The sequence below is a fragment of the Bufo gargarizans genome, chromosome 4, assembly GCF_014858855.1.
Source record: "Bufo gargarizans isolate SCDJY-AF-19 chromosome 4, ASM1485885v1, whole genome shotgun sequence".
NCBI lineage: Eukaryota > Metazoa > Chordata > Amphibia > Anura > Bufonidae > Bufo > Bufo gargarizans.
This window is the reverse complement of record NC_058083.1, coordinates 4,759,322-4,783,512: the sequence shown is the minus strand read 5'-3', so window position 1 is coordinate 4,783,512 and position 24,191 is coordinate 4,759,322. Positions and strand designations below refer to the sequence as shown.

The 24,191-nt window shown below is 44.9% G+C and overlaps 1 protein-coding gene across 1 annotated transcript in view; it reads right to left on the bottom strand.

Moving 5' to 3' along the window:
* SUPT3H (SPT3 homolog, SAGA and STAGA complex component) overlaps positions 1–24,191 on the bottom strand; it is a 319,193-nt gene that overhangs the window by 10,294 nt on the left and 284,708 nt on the right. Inside the window, exon 4 of the mRNA XM_044289181.1 lies at positions 2,607–2,693. Within this exon, the coding sequence (XP_044145116.1) occupies positions 2,607–2,693 (87 nt within the window). The remainder of the gene's footprint in view (positions 1–2,606; positions 2,694–24,191) is intronic.

Sequence of the window (24,191 nt, the reverse complement as noted above, 5' to 3'; positions counted from 1 at the left end):
AATTGATAGAACCTCTAGAATCTCTCTGGCCAGCTGAATAATTGATCTGCCAGGAACTGAAGTGGTGGGAGTTTTGAACCCCCTCACTGTCTGCTTAGGAATGAGACAGTTATCATATTGTCCGATAATACTCAAACACAGCGACCCCTTAAGAGGTGTTCTTCTTTCAGGAATGTATCTAGGATTGCCTTTAATTCTCTGAAGTTTGCAGACCACTGAGAAATGTCCTAGCTCCACGGTCCCTGGAAGTAAGACCTCTGGACCTGGGTCCCCCCAACCCGTTTTGCTGGCATCTGTTGTTACCAGGATCTGAGGATTTAAAGACCATGGGACTCCTTTTGACAGATTTCTTGGAACTTTGGAACTATCCACCATGTTAGACTGTTAATTACTCTGTAAGGGTAGACAGACCTTCATGTCCAAAGGGCTCTGATCTCTGTCCCACCGTGCAAAAAGAAGCTGTGAATGGAATTGACTCCAGGGAACTGTTCATATGCATGACGTCATTAGACACAGTACTCTCATTTTCTTTTGTAGGATGGTTATCTCCTAGCATATTGAGACCGTTTTTTTTTGGGTAACTCCATCTTCCAGTTTTGCCTTTTCCTCGGTATGCTTGTGTCTGATAACGGGGCCCAGGTTTCTGAAAGGGCTGTGTCTTTTTGGATTTTTCTTTCTGGAAAGCCCTTTTTTCTATAAGATGGTGTCCAGAACAGGCCCAAATACATCGGATCCAGGGAATGGAATGGTACACAGTTTTAGAAAATTTTTTGCCAGACCATGTTTTGAGCCACAGAGCACGTCTAGTGGTATTTGACAGAGAACTTCCTCTTGCCATAAATCTGATTGACTTTGCAGAGGCATCTGATACAAAAGCTGTAGCCAGTTTCAGAAGCAGGATGGATTCTAGGATTTCTTCTCTGGATGTCTTCATTTTTATATGATTCTCTAATTCGGACAGCCATAAATATAAGAATCTGGACACTGACATGGCTGCAATATTAGTATTTATTAGGGCCGATTATGCTTCCCTAGATCTCTTCAAGAGGCCATCCATTTTCCTATCTATGGCTGTGAAGAATCTTCAAATGGTAAAGTAGTCTTTTTGAATACTTTAGCAATAGGTATGTCAATCCTGGGGGTCTCGACCCATAATTTGGTGTCTTCTGAATTAAAGGCCAGGTAATAAAGTCTCTTTTCTGCATCTTCCCATTCTTTCATAATAAGGGTCCTTAGATTGTCATTTGCTGGAAATAAAGGTTTTCTTTTAGCTTTTAACCCGCCAAACATCTCATCTTGGATATAGTGGGGTTTTGAAACCAATTTTACATCCATAGTTTGAAGGACCTCTAAAATAAGAGAGTCTAGATCTTCTGAAGAAAAGAACTTCCTCTCTTTGCCTTCTCTTCCTCCTCATTGTTTCTTTTTTGCTGACTTTGAGGGGTGAATGGCTGCGGATGCCACTGATGACTGAACTTCGTATCTAATCATCTTCTTAGTTTCATTGAACAAAGACAGTTGTTCATCTCTCAATATTTTACCTATGTGGGTACTGCAGAGCTATTTGGTATAGGAGACTCCTCCTAATTTCTGGGGACTCGATTCACCTGGAGAGTCACCCATCCATTGCAATGCGAATCTACCCATAGGGGACACCAGCATTGTTGCCACCTCCACTTCCGGTCCTGCTACCAGAATTTCGGATCCCGATTTCATTTGGATTAAGAAAAATGGTTGCGCCCTGTTTTCCCTGGCCAGAGATTATGTCAGACACCGACGTCAACGTCCTTCAATGACGTGTCGATATCACAGGAAGTGATGTCAGCCGCTCAAGACAGCGCCCGATGTTGAGGACGTTGGCCTTCCTGATGCACTGACGACACCTGGAAGTGACATCTGGCGTCCCATGTGCTTCCCAGCCAAAACCAGAGCACTGACCGCACAGATGCGGAGGAGACATACAGAGCCCAGAGCCCTTAACCAAGGGAAGCGGCACCCAAAACCAGACCATGCGGCCTGAATAGGGAACTGGAAAGGCCAGTGGACCCCAACCATGTGGAGTGCTAGCAGAGCACCAGCATAAGGGAAAGAGAGGTGAAAGCCCCTGATCCATCCCTGTGCTCACTTCTTGCCATCCACGCACCAAGATCTTCATTCCCAGCAGGGAAGCTCTCTGCCAATCCTGTCCCTTTAGAGGTCAATAACGCCATCCTCCATGTGGTGCTGTCATGAAGAACATCCTGGAAAACACAAATATGCAAAATACGGATGCCCTCCATGTGCACTCCGCATTTTTCTCACTCCCATTGTTAGAAATACAGACAATAGGACATGTTCTATAATTTATGGAATGGACACACGGAGGCGGACAGCACATCTGCATGCGGTGTAGTATTCAGTTCGCACTCCGGGTGTGCAGTATGGTGCTTGTGTCCCGTTAACTAAATACTATACATCCGTGTGCTGTCGTTTATTTTAGTGGACCTATAGAAATGAATTGGCCTGTATGCAATCCGCAAAAATGCGGTTTGGACACATATAGGAAATACAGTCGTGTGCATGACGTCTTGATCAGTGGACAGGTTCCACAACAATACAATGCTTACCTTATCTCTGCGCATGAGGAAAAGAAGATCTTCAGCGGAAATGACCCGGGCCCCTCTCATCTGAGACACATCGGCCGCTTGCTGCAACTGAAAAAGAGAATATGTTAGGCCACTTTAAATTTTTTACATAGAATTTGGCAGGGCTCGTCACCTTTCTGTATAAAGCGCAAATATTAACCTACAGAAATAGGGGGCAACCGTAAAAGAAGTTATACATATCTGCAGATTCACACATGGGGTTTGTTTGTGCTGTATATCTAAGGAAACACATAGGACTGCAAAAGAGCTGCATACACAGAACGGTAAGAGATTTTATTTATTTGTGATTATTTCTAAAGTTACATCATCTTCTGTTTTTATGCTTTGATCAATACTATCGGTTGCAAGTGGACAATCCCTTTTAAAATATGCTTGAAATATTTTCATACAGAACTTGTATCTACTACAATATTAAAGGAAGACTCTGAGTAACACTGATGAGATGTGTTGTGACTAGCGCAGGGCCCGAGGGGGCGAAGTAGGATGCATGGATTCAAAAGAATACCACAGGGAGTATTTGTGTCATGCCCCCCCGAGCCCGTACAATAAGCATGACACCGTGTCTAACTTTTGCCCGCCATAACTGTATCTTTAAAATGGTTTTCCACTTTGGGCAACTTCTTCTGGTTAGGAGGGTCCCTTGTCAATAAGCTGATCACAAATATCCCATTGCTCCGACTAGCTGTAGAACGCGTGGAACCTGATGGTGAGGGTTCGGTTTCCTTGCCACCACAGGGAAAATAAAAGGAGTTTGCATACGAACAATATTTATTAGCTATCCACAGGACAGGTGATAAATGTATGACCGCTGGGGGTCTGAACACGGAAACCATCACAAGAATGGAGGTCCTGGAGTCTTCTGGGTTCATTGACCAACAAACAATATTTATCATCTCTTGATAAGTGTATGATAGCAGGGCTTCCAACCACTGGGACCGCTAGAGTAGGGATCTCTGAGACCCCTGTGTGAATGCAATGGTAGTGTAACTATGGGGGAGAAATTCTACCAGAGGATGCACCTTATTTATGATGAGTTGCATGCCTCATCGTATATTAGGTGCTTCCTCCAGCAGACCACGCGGCTACAAAGAAATCTATGGCAGCTCAGACCTGCCACAGATTTCTATCTTCATTTGCTCCAGAAAACGAAGATCAATGTGTGTTGTGGCTGCTGATCACACCCCTTCCCCACCATGCCCCCTTTCGAAAAAAGCGCAAAGGGTGGCATAAAAACACTTGCGACAATGTATCATCAATGTGCAGATGGTTTGCGATTTTTTTTAAGCCAGAAATAAGGGGCAAAGACAATGAAAAATTTCCCCCCGTAGTGTCAACGGCTCCAACGGAGGTGGATAAGCTCTGAATTCGGCAGGCCAATAGACAACTGAGTGCGACCGCAGCTACAGTCACACATGGGTTTCAGGGGCTCCTATTCTAGTGATTGGTGGGGGTCCCAGTGGTTGGTCCTCAGCTATCATACATTCATCATCTATTCTGTGAGTAAGTGATAATGGTGTGCCCATTTAAAGGGTAACTGTCATTTTTTTTTGCTAGTTTATTACAGCTAGGCATGTATACCTGAGTTAGTCTGTCAATGATCATCAAAGATCTGTAATTACCTTATAATAACAGTTTCCATCAATGTCTCCTGTCCCTTTCCACTGCTCCCTTAAAAGACCGTTGCTATGGCTCATCCGTCTCCGGTTAGGAAGACAGAGGGGCGGTCCTTCACACTGCATGCCTGCATTAGGCTTCAGAGTGAGGAGGCGTGTCTCTGAGTAATCCAATCTGATTGGCTGGCAGAAAGCTGCTGGCTACAGCAAATTTGAATGTGACCTGAGGGAATGCAGTTTTGGCCTCAGAGAACTGGCAGAGGAGCCATCTTCAGAAGGTCCTCATATTGCAAATGTTTAAACAGCCGTAACTAAGGGAAAAACTCAAGGAAAACAGTGGTATGTGAAGAAACTAAAGACTGCTTTATGCATAATGCTGCTGCAGCAGTAACATATGCTAAAATTAATTTTTTGATGAAAACATGACAGTTACCCTTTAAATAAACAGGTTTAATGTAGGACAGGAAGATTCTCTGAGGCAAGAGATGGTCTTCACAACCACTATCCATACTGGCCATGAGATGAGGATCCTAAATCAAGGAGTCCCGCTTTTATGAACTCCCCGACAGGATACATGAAACCAGGTTTTCTAATCCAAATACAGTACATTTGCAAATTTTTTACCTTTTCTAAATTGTAAACACAATTACTAATCTGTAAAACTGAAAATGGTCATATACTAGCCTGCGAATACCAAAAACACAAAGAACGTGGGGTGAGTTTCGCAGAGATAAACTTGGAATTAACTAAATCTACTACAAAAGCACAGAAAGCCACGTAACTTCAAACCTGCATTACATGAGCTGACGGGAGAAGTAAAAATGCACCTGAAAACCATTTCATGAAATTCTACCGCTCTCCATCTCGCACACTTGGCCAATGTTTCACTCAATATCACTGTCTGAATTGCAGCATTAATAATTTTCAGATCCCATGCTGCTAAGATGTGAATTAGGCCCATTCACAAGTTGAAAAGATCAACAAAACCAGTAGCCGGTTCTAATATCCAAATTGAAGGGGGGGATGGGGGGTTTAAAAAAAAATTGACTTCAGAGTTGGCAAAATGACACCGGGCACAGACTTTCGTCCATAAATCATAATACAGAAGGGCATTAATTTCTTTTTTCCACACTAATCAGACGCACACAAAACATTAACTGTATCTATGGCAGACAACAGAAAACATACTGCGTGAAATGTTAGCAATATTTCCCTGTAAAATTCACTTGGGCCCTTACTGCTACAACCAGGGCAGGGGCTCGGGGAGTTTGCAGGAACTCATAAGCAACAGTAACATAATCTAACTTGAAACTACCCTGGAAAATGTAAGAATGTGAAAAATGATCGTCCTATTTGCTTGGCAGGAGTAAAATCAACTTTTCTTCTGATTAGATTCAGGGCATGTGAGGTACTTTTCTCTTTTCTGCAAAGTTGGAAAAAAAATATTATAAGGACATTATGAAAAAAGCTGCAGCAAATAATTAGAGCTACTTCATGAGGCGGCCATAGATCGCTGTGCTGTTTATATACCCACTGAACCCATTTCTCATATTGCTAAGATCTGCAATCACTTTCTGATTGCTGGAGATCTGTCACAGAAGGTATATCAGCAGGGAAATAACCAAACACAGGGAAAACAAAACAGAACAATAGACTTGGCCCAAAAGCTAGGAAGAAAGGGTCACCTCCTAGCGATCCCTGAAGCTTTCCCTATACTGCTGTGCACATGTGCATACCTTTATGGTGGATATGCACATGCCCTCGTGCCTACGTCTATATACCCTGGGACAACACTGAGCAGAAGGGAAAGGGGAAGAGGCGACCTGCTTCCTCAAGCAGGAGGAACCAAGCGTCTCCCTAGAGGCCTAGACAAAAGACAACAAGGGAAGAAACAGAAAGGACTTATCTTGAGCTGAGCTGCAGCAGACAATCCACAACACATCCAAAGCCCACAGGAATAAACTATAACCCGCACAGGCCACTGGGAGAAGGAGGAATAAATAAACCCTAACCTAACCCTAACAATCAACCCAGTACACCTGAGGGAAGGTGGATCCAGCTCGACTCAAACCAAAACAAAGAAACGAGTCAAATATGTGCAGCCAGCCTGGCAGATCTCCGCACATTCACAGGGCAAGGTGTGACAAGATCTCACTGCCGTAACCTGACGATCCTGAGATTTAAAGTGGCTCTGTCACCCGGATCAGCCATATACAACCAGGCATATGGCCCGGTAGGGTCGCTGACGATGATTAAAACAGTACCTTTCTTTTATCTGTAGGTAGTAGGGTTGTGGAGAAATTTTTACTTTTTTAAACAGGCTAAGGAGCTGTTGGAGCACCAGGAGGCGGGCTTATGTGGTATGAGCACCACTCCAGCGACACCCCTGGTGCTCCATACTGACGCCCTTTTCCTTGAAGTCATGCCCCCCCCCCTTCCGATTGAAAGCCTGAGCACTCACTTTCTAGAATAGCACGTGCGGCACAACACCTTCGGCTTCATCCCAATGAGCCAAGATGCATAATGCGCGTGTGCAATTCACATCACTGAAACTGGAAGAGGCAGAGCAGATTGATTCAAGCAGACCACACCGCCAATTTCGGGTTCAGTGACGTGAGCGGCATTCTAGACAGCGGTTGAGCAGGCGCGAGATCTTATTGCTAGACCTCATTCTGAAGGGTGGGAAGTCAGAATGGAGCACCAGGGGTGTCGTTGGAGTGGTGTTTGAACCGCATAAGCCCGTCTCCAATAGCTTTTAAGAATATTTATAAAAGTTCAAATTTCTCCACAACACTACTACCTACAGATAAAAGAAAGGTATCGTTTTAATCAGCGTCAGCCCTACCGGGCTATGTGCCTGGTTGTATAGGGCTGATCCGGGTGACAGATCCACTTTAAGGGGCCATAGCTTTGCTTAAAGGGGTTTTCTGAGATATTTTAAATGATGACCAGACAGGTCATGCGTATCTGATAGGTAGGGGTTCGACACCGGGAACCCTCGCCGATCAGCTGTTTGAGAAAGCGCTTGCAGTTGCGCCTCGGCCGTCTTGCAGCTTTTCCTAGGCCTGTGGTGTCACGTTCATCTGTCTCATGACCTACAGGAGCAGCAGCCCAGCCACACTGAACTAAATGGGGCTAAGTGCGATACCAAGCACAGCCACTATACCACAGGATAGGTCATCACTTAAAATACCTTGGAAAACCCCTCTAAAGGGGTTGTCCAGTATTCTTTCTTTAATCCCCACACCCAGAGGGACTTGTGAAGGGAACTACATTTACTTTGCTACCTGACTGGCTTCAGCGGTAATGTGTTCCCAGAGAGCACCTGATCCAGAAGTGACATGACTCCTGGGGACACATCATTGGTGAGGCCAGTCATTAGGTGCAGCGGCAGGGGGGAAACACAGAACTTGCATAAATACACTGATAAATCTCAGGCATACACCGCCAAATCCTCTTGATTTCCTTCACACAGTACATTATAAAACTGGCAAAAGAGGGAGGTCAGTGCATAGGAATTTCTCGATATCGGTGGGACCCGCACCTATGAGACAATAGGGGAATATCCTAGCGATATGCTCCCATTAACTGAGATGAGAATACCCCTTTAAGGCTGGCATATGAAATTCTTCTCAATGTACGTATAAGAAAGACTCTGGCTAAAAGGGTTATCCCATGATTAATGTAGAAACTGAAAATAGGACATACAGTCCATGACAACCTCTCTCTAACAAAGCTAGAACCAGCCCTGTACCTCACATGGATCCAGAGATCTCCACATTCATTGCTCTGCTAGATTTATATCAAGCTGACAGCTCAAGGGGTGTGTCTTTTCTGAGGCAGCTCAGGAGGCGTGTCCATGATCTCCCTATCACAGCTCAGGAGGCGTGTCCATGCTCTCCCTATCACAGCTCAGGAGGCGTGTCCATGCTCTCCCTATCACAGCTCAGGAGTCAGATTAAGGATGAAACTGAGCATGTGCAGGACAAAGAGCAGGACAAAGAAATAAGAAAAAAAGCAAACAGCAGGTGGCGCTATACAGATACGTTGTATTGAATAACTCAGTGGCTATGCTAAATTTTTAATTACATGCCATTTCAAAAGTATTCAGATCCCGGTGCTGGTTTAAAATCTGTAGAATATTTTGGGACAACCCCTTTAATCTGAAACACGTCAAATATTTGATGACTTTAATGCTGAATACGCAATAATACTAGAATCCAGTAAGTGCCTTCCCCAGACATGAGCATGGCCTCGGAGTGCAGTCTGTGAGGATATTCCCCGGATGCTTTGTGCGTTTCGATTCTTTAAGCAGCGGGCACTGGATGTTACTTGAGCAGTGGCCGCAGCCCCATTATCTCCTGGCTGCACATCTTTCCATTGTGTAATGTGTCGTTAAATCGCCGTCCGGGAAGGAGCTCTAGTTAATCAGGGGCACATGGGAACACTCCTCCTGAGAAGGGGTCACGGCCAGTTTTACACGGAGGAATATTTCTTCTAATTGTACCTATAATAGCGTCCTGACATTTAATGAGCGGCCAGAGTGGAATAAATGAAGCTAATCAGAGCTCCATAAAACCATAAAACTCCACAAAGCTGGCAGTGACAGGAGCAGCAGAAGGGGACGTATGCGGGGAGAGCGTACAGTGCCAGGAAGAACTACTGTAGACAAGTGTGCCATTCAGGGGCTGACAACTCCTGCAGAGTCCTGCAGGACTAGATCGGTTGTCACCCAGCTTTGCAAACTAGGAAAACAGTGATTTAAAAAAACAACCACAGAAGAGGAAGACATCAACTATCGCTACATCAAAATGTATTAATGTTACTGTAAAATTACCTTAAAGGGGTGTCCCATGAAAAATAGTCGACATTTATCAAACCAGCACCTGGATCTGAATATTTTTGTAATTGCATGTAATTAAAAATGTATTATAGCTCCCACGTGAATTCAATGAAATCTGTAGAGCGCCACCTGCTGTTTGCTCCTTTTCTAATTTCTCTGTCCGGCTCACTGAGATGGACGCACGTGCTCAGTTCCATCCTCCAACTGCCACCAGCTGCAGACACGCCCCCCTAAGCTGACAGCTTGAAATAAACCGAGCAGAACAATTGGAGCAATAAATGAGGAGATTCTGTGGATCCATGTGAGGTACAGGGCTCGTTCTAGGTTTGTTAGAGAGACGGTGCCATGTACTATGTAATGTCTGATTTTTTATTTATTTTTTACATTATTCAGGGGAGGTATTCAAAGAGGTATTCCAATATTTTAATACGGATGGCCTATCTTCAGGATAGGCCATCAATATCTGAGCCGCGGGGTCCAACACCCCGCACCCCCACTGATGAGCTGTGTCAGGGGTAGCTTCAGCGCTGTACAATGTGCAGGGAGCCGAGGCTACTGCAGCACAGCTGATGGGTGGGAGTGCCGCATGTCGGACCCCCACTAATCAGAGATTGATGGCCTATCCTGAGGATAGAGCATCTACATAAAAAATCTAGCAAAGTGAATTAATTGCCAAAGGTTCTCCTTTACTAGGGGAGGATGGAAACCCCAGGAGCAAATTAAAGAGGACCTTTCATCGGTCCAAACATTGTGAACTAAGTATCATGACATATACAGCGAAGCCCAGGGATCTCACTGCACTTACTATTATCCCTGGGCGCCGCTCCGTTCTCCCGTTATGTCCTCTGGTATGTTCGGGGACTTGGTTATAGTAGGAGGAGTCTGCCCTTGTTCTGCTGGGCGTCTCCTTTTCCTAGGCTGTAGCGCTGGCCAATCGCATCGCAGAGCTCACAGCCTGGGAGAAAAAACCTCCCAGGCTGTGAGCTCTGCGCTGCGATTGGCCAGCGCTACAGCCTAGGAAAAGGAGACGCCCAGCAGAACAAGGGCAGACTCCGCCTACTATAACCAAGTCCCCTAAGTCTCCGCCTACTGTAACCAAGTTTCCAAACATACCGGAGGACATAACGGGAGAATGGAGCGGCGCCCAGGGATAATAGTAAGTGCAGTGAGATCCCTGGGCGCCGCTGTATATGTAACATAGTACATAAGGCCGAAAAAAGACATTTGTCCATCCAGTTCGGCCTGTCATCCTGCCAGTTGTCATGATACTTAGTTCACAATGTTTGGACCGATGAAAGGTCCTCTTTAAAACCACCCAATATTATTGGGCAAGTAATGGTTTATTATCTGAGAATTGAAAGGTTACATGGGAACTATAGGGCAGTATTATGCAGGCAATGTAAATGGGTTGTCTACATATACTCTCCAACCTGTCTCTGAGAGATGCAACTGCACGTTGGCCCATCGAGTTGCCAAGGCAACTGCCCATCACACAGCAAGTCTTGTGCAGGGTCCAATTCTAAATAATGGGTGGTGTACACGATACTCGCCTCAGGAACCCACCTTACCGAAGTGTAATGACAGATTGGCCGGGAAAGTATGCCTGGACAACCCCGTTAAAGGAGCATCATTCAGATTATGCATGTTACAGTATGTTGGCACTATATAACGGTAATATTATCTTGGCACTATATGACAGTACGTCCTCCGCTCACTCTACTCCAGATGCATGAGAAGCAGCACGTAACACATTCTCCTGATCTCTGCATGTGCGCTACTGGGGAGGCGCCGGGTCAGGGGACATGCGTCGGTGGATCTCCTGAAGAGAGCCACCAGACTGATACTATTGTATGGCCAGTTATTTTCCCTGCAGGGTCCACAGTTATACGGTATTACATGCTGGGTATTCAGCTCTCAGTTTTGGTTAGCAGAGGGGAGCCCGATCAGGTACGGTAATGATACGGAAATGTGGACCGAAACAGCCAGCTTGAGACCTTCATTTGACAGCAGAACACGGACCGCACCGCGTCAGCCGCTGTTTCGCTGACTCATTGCATCCTGCCACGGTAAGCCAAGATTTCCAGATGCCACAAACAAGAGAAGCACTTATGGTGATGACTGATGATTTAGTCCCGTAATAACAATAAGTGGGAATTCGTCAAGTGCCAAGTGGAAGAGAAGACTTTCCAGGATTAGAAAGATTATCCGCTTATAATAGCGGTCTACACAAGGAGGCAAAGAGACTCTCCAACCCCGTGATGCTGTCCAGTCCCATCTCACTGAAAGTCCTGCGGAGGAGGACTAGCGCTGCTTATATACCTGCTGTTTGTTACAATGTATCAGTACGAGCGGAGTTCAGGACAACAGAGGGATTTATCTTGCGGTCTTAATAAACATGGGATCGATCCTACACTGTGCTATCGAGTGTAGGGAAAGTGCGGCATGTACTCTAAGGCTGAGAACCTCCCACCTAGACTGGTAAAGTATGACATTTGGATATGCTGACAGCAAGCAGAGATCTTGAAAATAAAGTACTTAGAAACAAGATGTTCAGGACTGGGCATCTGTTTGCAGGAATGCACCTAGGGCAGTTCTTTGGTTCTCGCTGAGCTATTGAGTTAAATGACAAACTTGTGCCTGTGGTGTCCACTAGGAGGAGCTTTAAATACATAAAGGAAAGGCTACTTTCACACTTGCGGCAGAGGATTCCGTCGCGGGAACTGCCTGCCGGATCCGTTAAAACGTATGCAAACTGATGGCATTTGTAAGACTGATCAGGATCCTGATCCGTCTTAGAAATGCATTGAAATGCCGGTTCAGTCTATCCGGTGTCATCTGGAAAAACGGATCCGGCATTTATTTTTTTCAGTCTGTGCATGCGCAGACCGGAAGGACGGATCCGGCATACTCGTATTTTGAATGCCGGATCTAATACATTCCTATGTAAAAAAAAAAAAAGAAGAAAAAAAAACTGATCCAGCATTCCAGATTTTTCGCCGGAAATAAAACTGTAGCAAGCTGCGGTATTATCTCCGTCCTGAACAGTCATAAAGACTGAACTGAAGACATCCTGAATGGATTGCTCTCTATTAGAATGCATTAGGATAAGGCCTCATGCACACGACCGTTGTTTTGGTCCGCATCCGAGCCACCGTTTGGGCGGCTCGGATGTGCAACCATTCACTTCAATGGGGCCGCAAAAGATGTGGACAGCACTCCGTGTGCTGTCCCCATCCGTTGCTCCGTTCCGTAGCCCCGCAAAAAAAAATATAACAAGTCCTATTCTTGTCCGTTTTGCGGACAAGAATAGGCATTTCTACAATGGGCCAAATTGCAGGAAGGCACTCGGGTGGTTCCCGTTTTTTGCGGATCTGCGGTTTGTGGACCCCAAAAAAACGGAACGGTCGTGTGCATGAGGCCTAAAACTGATCAGTTCTTTTCTGGTATAGAGTCCCTAGGACGGAACTCTATGCCGGAAAAGAAAAACGCTAGTGTGAAAGTACCCAAAAAAAGGACAGCACTGGGGTGACTTACCATATTTGTGCCACTTAACGTGTAATTCTAGTTTTGTGTCCATGCAATTTATTGTATGTTGGTGAGACATCGACAGATTTAGAAACTCGCCTCAATAACCACAGATACACTATCAGAAAGAAACGTCTTGATTTACCGGTTTCGAAAAACATTTTTTGGAACTCAAACATACAGAAAAGGATTGTAGATCATGGTCCTATTCCCAGGAGAGGTGGCAATAGAGTAAATATTTTACACTTTGAATAGTCTAAAGCCACACGGCCTGAAGGTTGATTACACATTTGGGAACATATTGTGAGATGTCAGCTTGCCCTCTAGCCCAGCCGGGTTCACTGCGCTCTCTCTTGCGTATGAGGTAGTTTTATAAGAATGTATTAAATATAAATATAATATTTATCACATTGCATACTGAAGAGGAGCGGAGGATGAGGATTTATGAAAGATGTGCCCACCGACATGTGTAGCAAAGTGTGATCTCATATTATTTCAAGTCTACTTGCGGTACCCTGCTTGTGTAATCAGCATTTATGAATTATATTTAATTTTAGGATATTAGATGTATATATATACAGTACAGACCAAAAGTTTGGACACACCTTCTCATTCAAAGAGTTTTCTTTATTTTCATGCCTATGAAAATTGTAGATTCACACTGAAGGCATCAAAACTATGAATTAACACATGTGGAATTATATACATAACAAAAAAGTGTGAAACAACTGAAAATATGTCATATTCTAGGTTCTTCAAAGTAGCCACCTTTTGCTTTGATTACTGCTTTGCACACTCTTGGCATTCTCTTGATGAGCTTCAAGAGGTAGTCACCTGAAATGGTCTTCCAACAGTCTTGAAGGAGTTCCCAGAGATGCTTAGCACTTGTTGGCCCTTTTGCCTTCACTCTGTGGTCCAGCTCACCCCAAACCATCTCGATTGGGTTCAGGTCTGGTGACTGTGGAGGCCAGGTCATCTGGCGCAGCACCCCATCACTCTCCTTCATGGTCAAATAGCCCTTACACAGCCTGGAGGTGTGTTTGGGATCATTGTCCTGTTAAAAAATAAATGATGGTCCAACTAAACGCAAACCGGATGGAATAGCATGCCGCTGCAAGATGCTGTGGTAGCCATGCTGGTTCAGTATGCCTTCAATTTTGAATAAATCCCCAACAGTGTCACCAGCAAAGCACCATCACACCTCCTCCTCCATGCTTCACGGTGGGAACCAGGCATGTAGAGTCCATCCGTTCACCTTTTCTGCGTCGCACAAAGACACGGTGGTTGGAACCAAAGATCTCAAATTTGGACTCATCAGACCAAAGCACAGATTTCCACTGGTCTAATGTCCATTCCTTGTGTTCTTTAGCCCAAACAAGTCTCTTCTGCTTGTTGCCTGTCCTTCGCAGTGGTTTCCTAGCAGATATTCTACCATGAAGGCCTGATTCACACAGTCTCCTCTTAACAGTTGTTCTAGAGATGTGTCTGCTGCTAGAACTCTGTGTGGCATTGACCCGGTCTCTAATCTGAGCTGCTGTTAACCTGCGATTTCTGAGGCTGGTGACTCGGATGAACTTATCCTCCGCAGCAGAGGTGACTCTTGGTCTTCCTTTCCTGGGGCGGTCCGCATGTGAGCCAGTTTCTTTGTAGCGCTTGATGGTTTTTGTGACTGCACTTGGGGACACTTTCCCAGTTTTCCCAATTTTTCGGACTGCCATAATACAAATTCTAACAGTCTATTCAGTAGGACTATCAGCTGTGTATCCACCTGACTTCTCCACAACGCAACTGAAGGTCCCAACCCAATTTATAAGGCAAGAAATCCCACTTATTAAACCTGACAGGGCACACCTGTGAAGTGAAAACCATTTCAGGTGACTACCTCTTGAAGCTCATCAAGAGAATGCCAAGAGTGTGCAAAGCAGTAATCAAAGCAAAAGGTGGCTACTTTGAAGAACCTAGAATATGACATATTTTCAGTTGTTTTACACTTTTTTGTTATGTATATAATTCCACATGTGTTAATTCATAGTTTTGATGCCTTCAGTGTGAATCTACAATTTTCATAGTCATGAAAATAAAGAAAACTCTTTGAATGAGAAGGTGTGTCCAAACTTTTGGTCTGTACTGTATATTGAGGATGAATGATTGATATTCGAGGAAGCAACTGACAGATCCTGCGCTGGCGTGCGGTTTTCTGTTTTGGCTTTTTCCCTTTCAGTGGAAGGAAGATGTGTTCTTGACAGGATGCACTCTCCCCACCCTTCGATCTATTTTTCCACTAGATGCCCTTATTTCGGACTCATGTGAGCCCTTATTCATTTTAGGTTTTGCCAGTTACCAACATGGCGCAGCTATCCCAATGATGTTTGGCGCATGCGCCTGTGACATAGGTCGTCTCTGACCTTTTCCAAGATGGCCACGTGGTGAGAGCTACTGGACTGCGCAGACTTACGTCATGAGGCCTTTGACGATTATACGCAACCTTGGGCACACGCGGTAGCTATGTCGTTGGGATCTACGGCGTTGTTGTTACACGAGATCGCGATCCATCCGGTGTGTATACTTAACTTTGTCCTTTGCGCTTTTCTCCTCAGCATAATTAATTTATTGCACATGGCACTTTATTAACACATTATTGTCCAATCATGTTTGTATCATGTATATATTACACTTATATACATGTAGATCATCGGTGCAAGGTATTACATGAATAAATATGAGTTTCGGATATTTACTATTTACTTGATTTTATGTATTGATCTGTATTTTTATCTTATGTCATTTCCACTCACATGTTTGTTTGCTGTGATTGATTAATTATGTAATGAGATGACGCAATCAAGCACTAGATTGTGTCTGGGGTATATACTTCACTCAGTGTGCTTTGGTTCTTTGCTGGAGAAAGGCTCTATTGTTGAGCCGAAACATTGTTTTACCACATGGGTGAAAAAAAGGTTTTTACTTTATCCTTGGAACATTGGAGTGCTGTCCGTTTTTCCTTTTTACGTGTATATTGTGGGTAAGTGCCTATTCCAATTGGACGCGCACCCATTTATTTACACCAGTCTGTGCTGCTATTTTTCTATTTCTAAGGCCTCATGCACACGACCGTTGTTTTATTCCGTGTCCGTTGTCCTCTCCATTGAATTTCAATGGGTCCGTTGAAAACTCGGCTAATGCACCGTTTCTCATCCGCGTCCGTGATCCGTGGTTCCAGTCCGTCAAAAAAATATAACCTGTCCTCTTATTATTTTCGCGGACCAATTCAAGTCAATGGCACACTTTCCTTTATGTCTGGTGTTCCTCCAAAAATAAAGGAACACACACGGAAACAAAAACGGAAACAGATCACGGAACCCCATTTTGCGGAACGGAACACAATAACGGTTGTGTGCATGAGGCCTTATATATATATAAAGGTGAAACTCGAAAAATTAGAATATCGTGCAAAGTTCATTTATTTCACTAATGCAACTTAAAAGGTGAAACTAACATATGAGACTCATTACATGCAAAGCGAGATATTCCAAGCCTTTATTTGGTATAATTTGGATGATTATTGCTTACAGTTTATGAAACCCCAAAGTCACAATCTCAGGTCCCCTTTGCTCAGGGGGTATGGACTAATTAGCTGACTAGACTGTGACACTTTGAGCCTAGAATATTGAACCTTTTCACAAAATTCTAATTTTAAGCTGCATTACTGAAATAAATTGACTTTTGCACAATATTCAAATTTTTGGAGTTTCACCTGTATGTGTATATATTTACCATATTTTTCGCCCTGTAAGATGCACCGGCCCATAAGACGCACCTAGGTTTTTGAGGAGGAAAATAAGAAAAACATTATTTTTAACCAAAAGGTGTGCTTTTGGTGGGTTTTGAACTAAGGGTGGTCTGTGCATGACACTACTATGGGGGATCTGTGGATGGCACTGTTATGGGGGGGATCTGTGGATGGCACTGCTATATATGTGTCACCCACAGATCCCCCACCCCATAACAGAGCCATCCACATATCCCCCACCCCATAATAGTGGCATCCACAGATGCCCTAATATACCGGAGCTAAACCTGTGGGAGGGGGAGGGAGGCGGGGCCGGTGTCATGCAAATGCGGCGAGGCCGGTGCGGTCACTGTACTCCGGCCCACCGCTCACTCACTTCCTTGATGCCTAAACCTTTTATAATAATGACTTTAATTGAAGTTCCGATCCCCAGCCCCATCTGTACTACTTACTAAATGTCCTGTAGCAGAGCAGGGCGGGCGGGCGGCCGGAACTCAGTGACATCACGTGACGTGTCTGCGCTGCCTACTTTATGAATGAAGTAGGCGACGCAGGCACGTGACGTCAGTGAGTTACGGCCGGCCGCCCTGCTCTGCTACAGGACATTTAGTAAGTAGTACAGATGGGGCTGGGGATCGGAACGTCAATTAAAGTTATTATAATAAAAGGTTTAGGCAATAAGGAAGTGAGTGAGCGGCGGGGCCGGAGTACCGTGGCCGCACCGGCCCCACCGCATTTGCATGACACCGGCCCCTCCTCCCTCCCTCCCCCTCCAGCTGATACATCGCAGTCTGCTATGTAAAATGGCAGCATTCACCCCATAAGACGCAGGGGCATTTCCCCCCCACTTTTGGGGGGGGGGGAGTGCATCTTATAGGGCGAAAAATACGGTATATATATATATATATATATATATATATATATATATATATAGAGAGAGAGAGAGAGAGAGTGTTCAATAGGAGTTGTTACTCTGCATACACATATCTCCCCCTAGTGGTGGCTGCAGATTGAAAAAAAAATTGAATTAATTACCTCTAACCTCTATGGTTGTGTGAAGAAAAGCAAGGGATTTGGAGTCTTCTATCAAAAATCAAGGCGCAACCTCCATAAAGATAGATTATGGAATTGATCATAACAGATAAAACAACCCTAGACATTCAGGGATATTGGGTATAAACCACTTTGGATATTAACTACTTCACCACTCTTACCAAGCAAAGTTACAGTATTAACCTCTAAACCACTCTAGACGCCGAGGAACATTAGTGGGAATATTATGATTAACCTCTTAACCACCTTGAATAAAAAAGTGCAATGTGCATTTAAAAATAATTTCTCTGATGTGCACTGAAACCTGCGGGCAATTAACATAACCGCTTAGGGTAGGTCTCGATGCATGGAGGACCATGAAGAAATTGAGGTCATCAGCGTGGGGTTTATACCGTGCTCCGTACACATATGACTTTATAGGATGGATCTTTGGCACTTTTTATTTCCTCCCATGCACATTTGCCCTAAGTGTATGGATGGGTACAATGGGGGATAAGAAGACTTTGATGTGATGGGTGTGAATGAATACAGCCCTTCCATAAAGTAAAAAAATTAAAAATATAAAAACCTCTCTGGCTGGAATTGCTCTTTAACCTTTTGGAAATCCGAACTGCGACAGATGTTCAATGCTATTAACATTCTTGGCCAAATCACACCTCTGGATTTAGAGATTGGCGTCTCTCCCCTAATAATTACGCCGTGATGACGAATCGATCGGCTGCAAGTGCGAACAATACGCAGTGTATAACAATGCACTCTTGACCCTGAAAAAAGTGAAAACCCCCAGCACGGAGGATAAAATAAACTGCTGGCAGCACATTCATTAGCTGTACGCAGCGATCGCCCCTAATGCTCTCTAATCCCGCTAAGCTACACGGCTACTGCTGGGATACAGTGTTACTGTAAATAGGCAATTATGGTTTTATACAAACAATGAGCGCATTATAAAAATCAGGAATATTTCCTTGTAAAACGCCTTTCTGATTTCGTCTCGAAGGCTTGGGACTTGGGAATTTTGTTATTTTACAGATAAAATGGGTTACGCCACATTAACAAATACAGAAGGTGAAAAGATAACATATTCCTGGGGAACTTTGGTTAAAAAGGGGCTGCCCAGCAGGATTACAGTTTTTAGTTTATATATATATATATATATATATATAGCCAGAAAAAAAGAAAAAAAACATGACTGCTGGTCTTAGCTACGGTAATTTGGCAGGAGATGCCAGCTCAGGCAATCAGTGCCCACAGCAGCGACCCAGCTCACCCAGTGATCGCCTGCATGTTGAGGTGGGGCTGGGAAGAGAAGAGCAAAGGTCAGCGTCGGTGAGGGTGGGTATGGCTTCTAGATTTGTAACCCACTTGGAACAATATGTATATATATATATTTTTTTTTATAATCGCCCTGGACAACCCCTTTACGCAAAGGTCACTAGATTATTATTAATGCAAGGACAGACTTTTTCCACTGCAAATTTGGGAATCTGGAGATCCCGACGATGCTGGGCATTCCATTATTGGCTAAATGTGGATGGGATCCAACGTACAATAAATTGGTTGCTAAATGAACACCACAAGACAAAAATTAAAACTACCCAATAAATTGCTTAAAGGGACTTTCAGGGACTTAGATATCCTCAGGATAGGTCATCAGTAACAGACACTAACCCCCCCCCCCCACCTATCAGCTGTTTCGGGCAGCAAACTATACAGTGGACACAGCCAGAAGCAGAAGGCTAGTTCCGTTGTGTAGTGGCCTCCTGGAAAGTGTGCTGAACTGCAGAACACTGGCGTCAGAAACTGCACAGTGGATAGAGCCTCCCATCCACCGTATAGTTTCTAGTGCCGGTGGCAGCCCGAAACAACTGATTGGTAGGGTCCCACAGATTTAATATTGATGAACTATCCGGAGGATAGTCCCAAAAAACGTCTAAGTACAACTCTGGTAAGAAGACACCAAGCTGCGTCGTCTGCTTATATAGGAAGTACGCCACTGGATGAACGTGACATCACATGGTCTAGAGAAAGCTGTGAGAAGGCCGCGGCACTACTGTGAGCAGAGGATAGGTCATCTAAAAAAAAAAAACTTTAACAATACGCTGATCAGAAAATGCCTCCCCTTCTGGGTAATCTACGAGAAAACCTGGCAGTGTTACTCTTCCCCACAGCGCCACCATGGGAGAAATGGAGCATTACACAGCGTTTATGCAATGCGTGTAATGCAGAACAGGACAGGTCCTCCAAAGAGAGAGATGCTCTTTGTAACCACTCTTCACTCCGGCCAAGAGACAGGGATCCCGACCATAGCACCCCTCTCTATTAATTCAGAATCCCTAATATATGAATACGGGTTTTCTAAACTGAGAATCGCCTAAATGAGCCAGTATAGTGAGAGGCTCTGCACAGGCAACCCCCATTCTAAAAGATTCAAGCCATCCTTGACATATGAATGGCCGCCATACAATATAGCGGCAACTGCAAAGAAAATGGCTGGCAGGAGCTTCCCCAGGAATAATCGCTGGAAGCGGTGGTTGCCATGGGGGCTGCATTTTGAAAGCGCTGGTCTCTGATGAGATGATCCCTTCAAAGGCTGAAGTGAAAGCAGCATCAGCATTAAAAGGGCATCTGTCAGCAGTTTTGTACCTATGACACTGGCTGACCTGTTACATGTGCGCTTGTTAGCATAAGACATCTGTGTTGGTCCCATGTTCATATGTGTCCTCACTGCTGAGAAAAATGATATTTTAATATATGCAAATGAGCCTCTAGGAGCAACGGGGGCGTTACCGTTACACCTATAGGCTCTGCTCTCTCTGCAACTGCTGCGTCCTCTGCACTTTGATTGACAGGACCAGGAAGTGAAAACATCATCATGCCTGGACCTGTCGATCAAAGTGCAGAGGGAGAAGCCTCTAGGTGTAACGGTAACGCCCCCGTTGCTCCTAGAGGCTCATTTGCATATATTAAAGCTTCACTTTTCTCAGCAATGTGGACACATATGAACATGGGACCAACAGGGATGTCTTCAGCTGCCAGGCGCACACATGCAACATTTTCATTTTAATATCACGTGTCCCACAGTATTCATGAAATCACGCCAACAACTACGACAAAAACCCTCATATACAAAGAGGAAATGTAAAATATAAAAAAGCCATTAATTACTTTACAACACAAACAGCCGATCATCCATATGGGACGGGATATTTCGCTCCTTGTAAATCAAAAAGTAATCGAACAGGAATCAGATTTGTTTGCAGCTCGGGCACCATAAGATCTGGCAGACGGTCCCTGTTCTACAATGCGCACAATTCATTTTCCAGTCTACGCGACATCAACGTAAAGAAGAAGGCAGTCATCTCCAGCCGCAACGTATGGAACAGGCGGCAGTTCTCTCCATGTAGGAGCCCGGCCCTTACACATGGATCTCATTTCGGGGCTTCTGGTATACACACAGCACATCACTTAGACCAAATGAACTTTTAAATCAATAACATGTACGCCGAGGTTCAGTAGACTTGAGTAAATTCTTCAAAAATAAACATTTGTGTCAAAGATGAAAAATACAACCCCTGCCCGTATATTTTTTACATTATCCAAAAAGCTTTCATGTGCAGAAAACACTAAAGCCATTACTTTAAGACGCCAGTCAAAACGCGCTGGGCACCCTTTCAAAAGTTCACATATTAAAAAAAGAAGAAAAAAAAGCTTCGAAACCCAGATTGTTTGAGGAGACGTTTTTCGTCTAGTCGGCAAAACAGTGCAAGCCCTCCCCCCACCTCCAGCAATGAAAGAATTAATTATTATGAGCGAGACCTGGAAGGTTTATAAGGTACCTGTTGTTGTAAATGTGTCTTTAGAAATGTGTACATCAATAAATTGCTGCACGTCATAAAAATGACAAAGTCTTCAATGCTCCGGGGGCTTTGTGTATGAGAGCAGTGTGCGAGGAAAAGTCTGCAGTGGGGCAAATAAACGGCCGGGGGACTCTGAGAAGACAATGTCCTGACCCCCCCCAGTTACAACTAGACTTATTAGGGGACATTTTACTGGGGCTTTGTGTGGGAAGAATATATCACTGCTGGTTTTGATTGACATCACGTATATATCATAAGCTCTGAACATAACGATCACCATATTTTTACGTTGACCTAGGAGAACCCCAACCAGTTCCTTCGAGTCTATGAGGACCAGTGACCTGATCATCTACTTTTACTAGCTGAAAGCTTCGTTGCTGTAGTTTTTAATCATTATAAATCATGTACGGAGAAACTAGCTCTCTGTGCAGCCGAGCTTGTGGTGGGCTTTTGTGCGTACAAAGAAGCCAGTCTAAGAACCGGGGGCGGATTGGGAACTTAAAGTGGTCCTGAAAAAAAAAAAAAAAAAAAGTGGCCCAAACGTTGTAGGTAGGTCCAAAGCAACAGAAGGTGGTACTCAGAATGCTATCCCACAGAACCAAAAAATACCTCTCCAGAAGCTGTCCCTCTGTGGTGGTCATCAATAGCTGCCATGTTCTGTCCTCCTCCTCCAAATGTCTCTAATATGGATATGGGAGGTGGGATATGGGTCACAACACCGAGCCCGCCCTACCTTCAGCATGCTGCCTGGACTACCTCTAATAAGGACCTCTAGTAGTATGTACCCGGCCAGCAGCAGTGAGGAGGGCTAGGGTGGCCCACCAGGAAAATTCCCTGTAGGATCTATGGCCAATCTGCCCCTGCTAAGGGATCAGCAACCCGAGCCTCTGAGGACACGATGTATTACCTCTGAAGTTTAGATCATCACTTAAAGTGGTACAGATTTCAATGATGTGACCGGTCACCATCGTACAGTTCTGTTGTTCTAGAAGCATGATAAAATGACAAACCTCAGTGCTTTATTGAGCAGAGACCCCCCAAAACCCAAGGCCACTGTTGTGGGACCTTGAATATTCCTGTGCTATTATTTTGACACCTTAAATATTCCAATATTATTGCCCTGGACCCAAAATTTCCCTAAATCATCATTCTAATAGCCCAAATATACCTGTGCCATTACTAAGTGACTATTTATTGTATAGCCATTGCTCTGGGCCCCAAACATCTCAGTGACACTGCTGCAGGACTACAAATACCATGACCCTTAATTTTCGATGGCCATTGCTCTGGGCCTGAAATATCCCTGTGACATTCTTCTTTGACCTCCAAATACGCCAGTATTATAGTTATGAGACCCCATATATCCCACTGTCATAGCTCAAGGACCCCAAATATTTCTGGTCAATTGCAGTTGGACACCAAGTATCCCTTAGCCAAGCTATGGGGAGAAAAATTTGGAAATTTATATTATGTTTATTTTCACCTTTTACGCTTAAAAAAAAATTCCCTGGACTGTCCAGCCCAGCAGCCGTCAGCTTGAGATGAAAAGGACCTTATGTACCAACCCAAAGGGAGTGGAAATGTGGGAGAACAAATAATAAAATGGGATGCAAAAATTAAGATGAATGTGTTTCTTAAAGGAAATGTGTCGCCGAAAATGTTATCCATTAGTTAAAACCAGATAGCGACACATCTCCTTGTCTCTAATCCAAGCATGTCAAACTCAAAGGCTAACATGGGCCAAAAAAACAAAATTTAAGTTTATGTGGGCCGCATCAAAAAAAATAAAAATTTTTTTTACAATATAATGCAGACGGATCCGTTCTGAACGGATCCACCGTCTGCATTATATGAGCGGATCCGTCTCAGACGGATCCGCTCTGAACGCAAGTGTGAAAGTAGCCATAGGGGCGAGAACCTGGGATCTTTCATCCCTTGTCCTATTCAGCTCTATCAGGGTGAATAGGACTTCACACTGTCCCTGCTGCTCTGTGCCTTGTGCACACAGCATCAGGGATGTTACCATGGCAACCAGGGCTTCTGTAGCGTCCTGGCTGCCATGGTAACTGATCGGAGCCCCAGGCTTACACAGCTGGGGCTCCGATCAGAAGCTGCCACTGCACCACCAATGAGGGGGAGGGGAGAGGTCCCTGTGGCCACTGCCACCAATGATTTTAATACTGGGGGGGTTGAGAGGGGCTGGCGCACTGTGCCACCAATGATTTTAATGGGATGGGGGGTTGGGGGGGGGGGCACACTGCACCACCAATGATAAATTACCCCTTTATACAGGAGGCTGGTACTGGCAGACCTCTGATCGCAGCTCCCTGTCAGCGGCAGGGTGCCGGCAATGCGATTCTGCTGCCGGCACCCGCCTCCTGTATTGTGTTAAAGACTGACTTTCACTATCAGGCCACACAGAGCGGCGCCCAGCGATGTCTCAGCACTCACCATTAGTCCTGGGCGCCGCTCCGTTCGCCCGCAGTGCCCCATTACTGTCTCCTCTCCTGCTCCACATGCTGCTGATTACTATCGGAGCGATGGGAGGAGACATCAGCTTCACTAGTGGGCGTTCCTTCTTCCTGGCTGTAGCGCTGTCCAATCGCAGTGCAGGGAGAAGGAACGCCCACTAGTGAAGCTGATGTCTCCTCCCATCGCTCCGATAGTAATCAGCAGCATGTGGAGCAGGAGAGGAGACAGTAATGGGGCACTGCGGGCGAACGGAGCGGCGCCCAGGAATAATGGTGAGTGCTGAGACATCGCTGGGCGCCGCTCTGTGTGGGAAATGGGAATAGTCCTATCATTGGTGGCTCAGTGCGCCCGCCCCTCTCTCCTCATTGGTGGCGCAGTGCGCCCGCCCCTCCC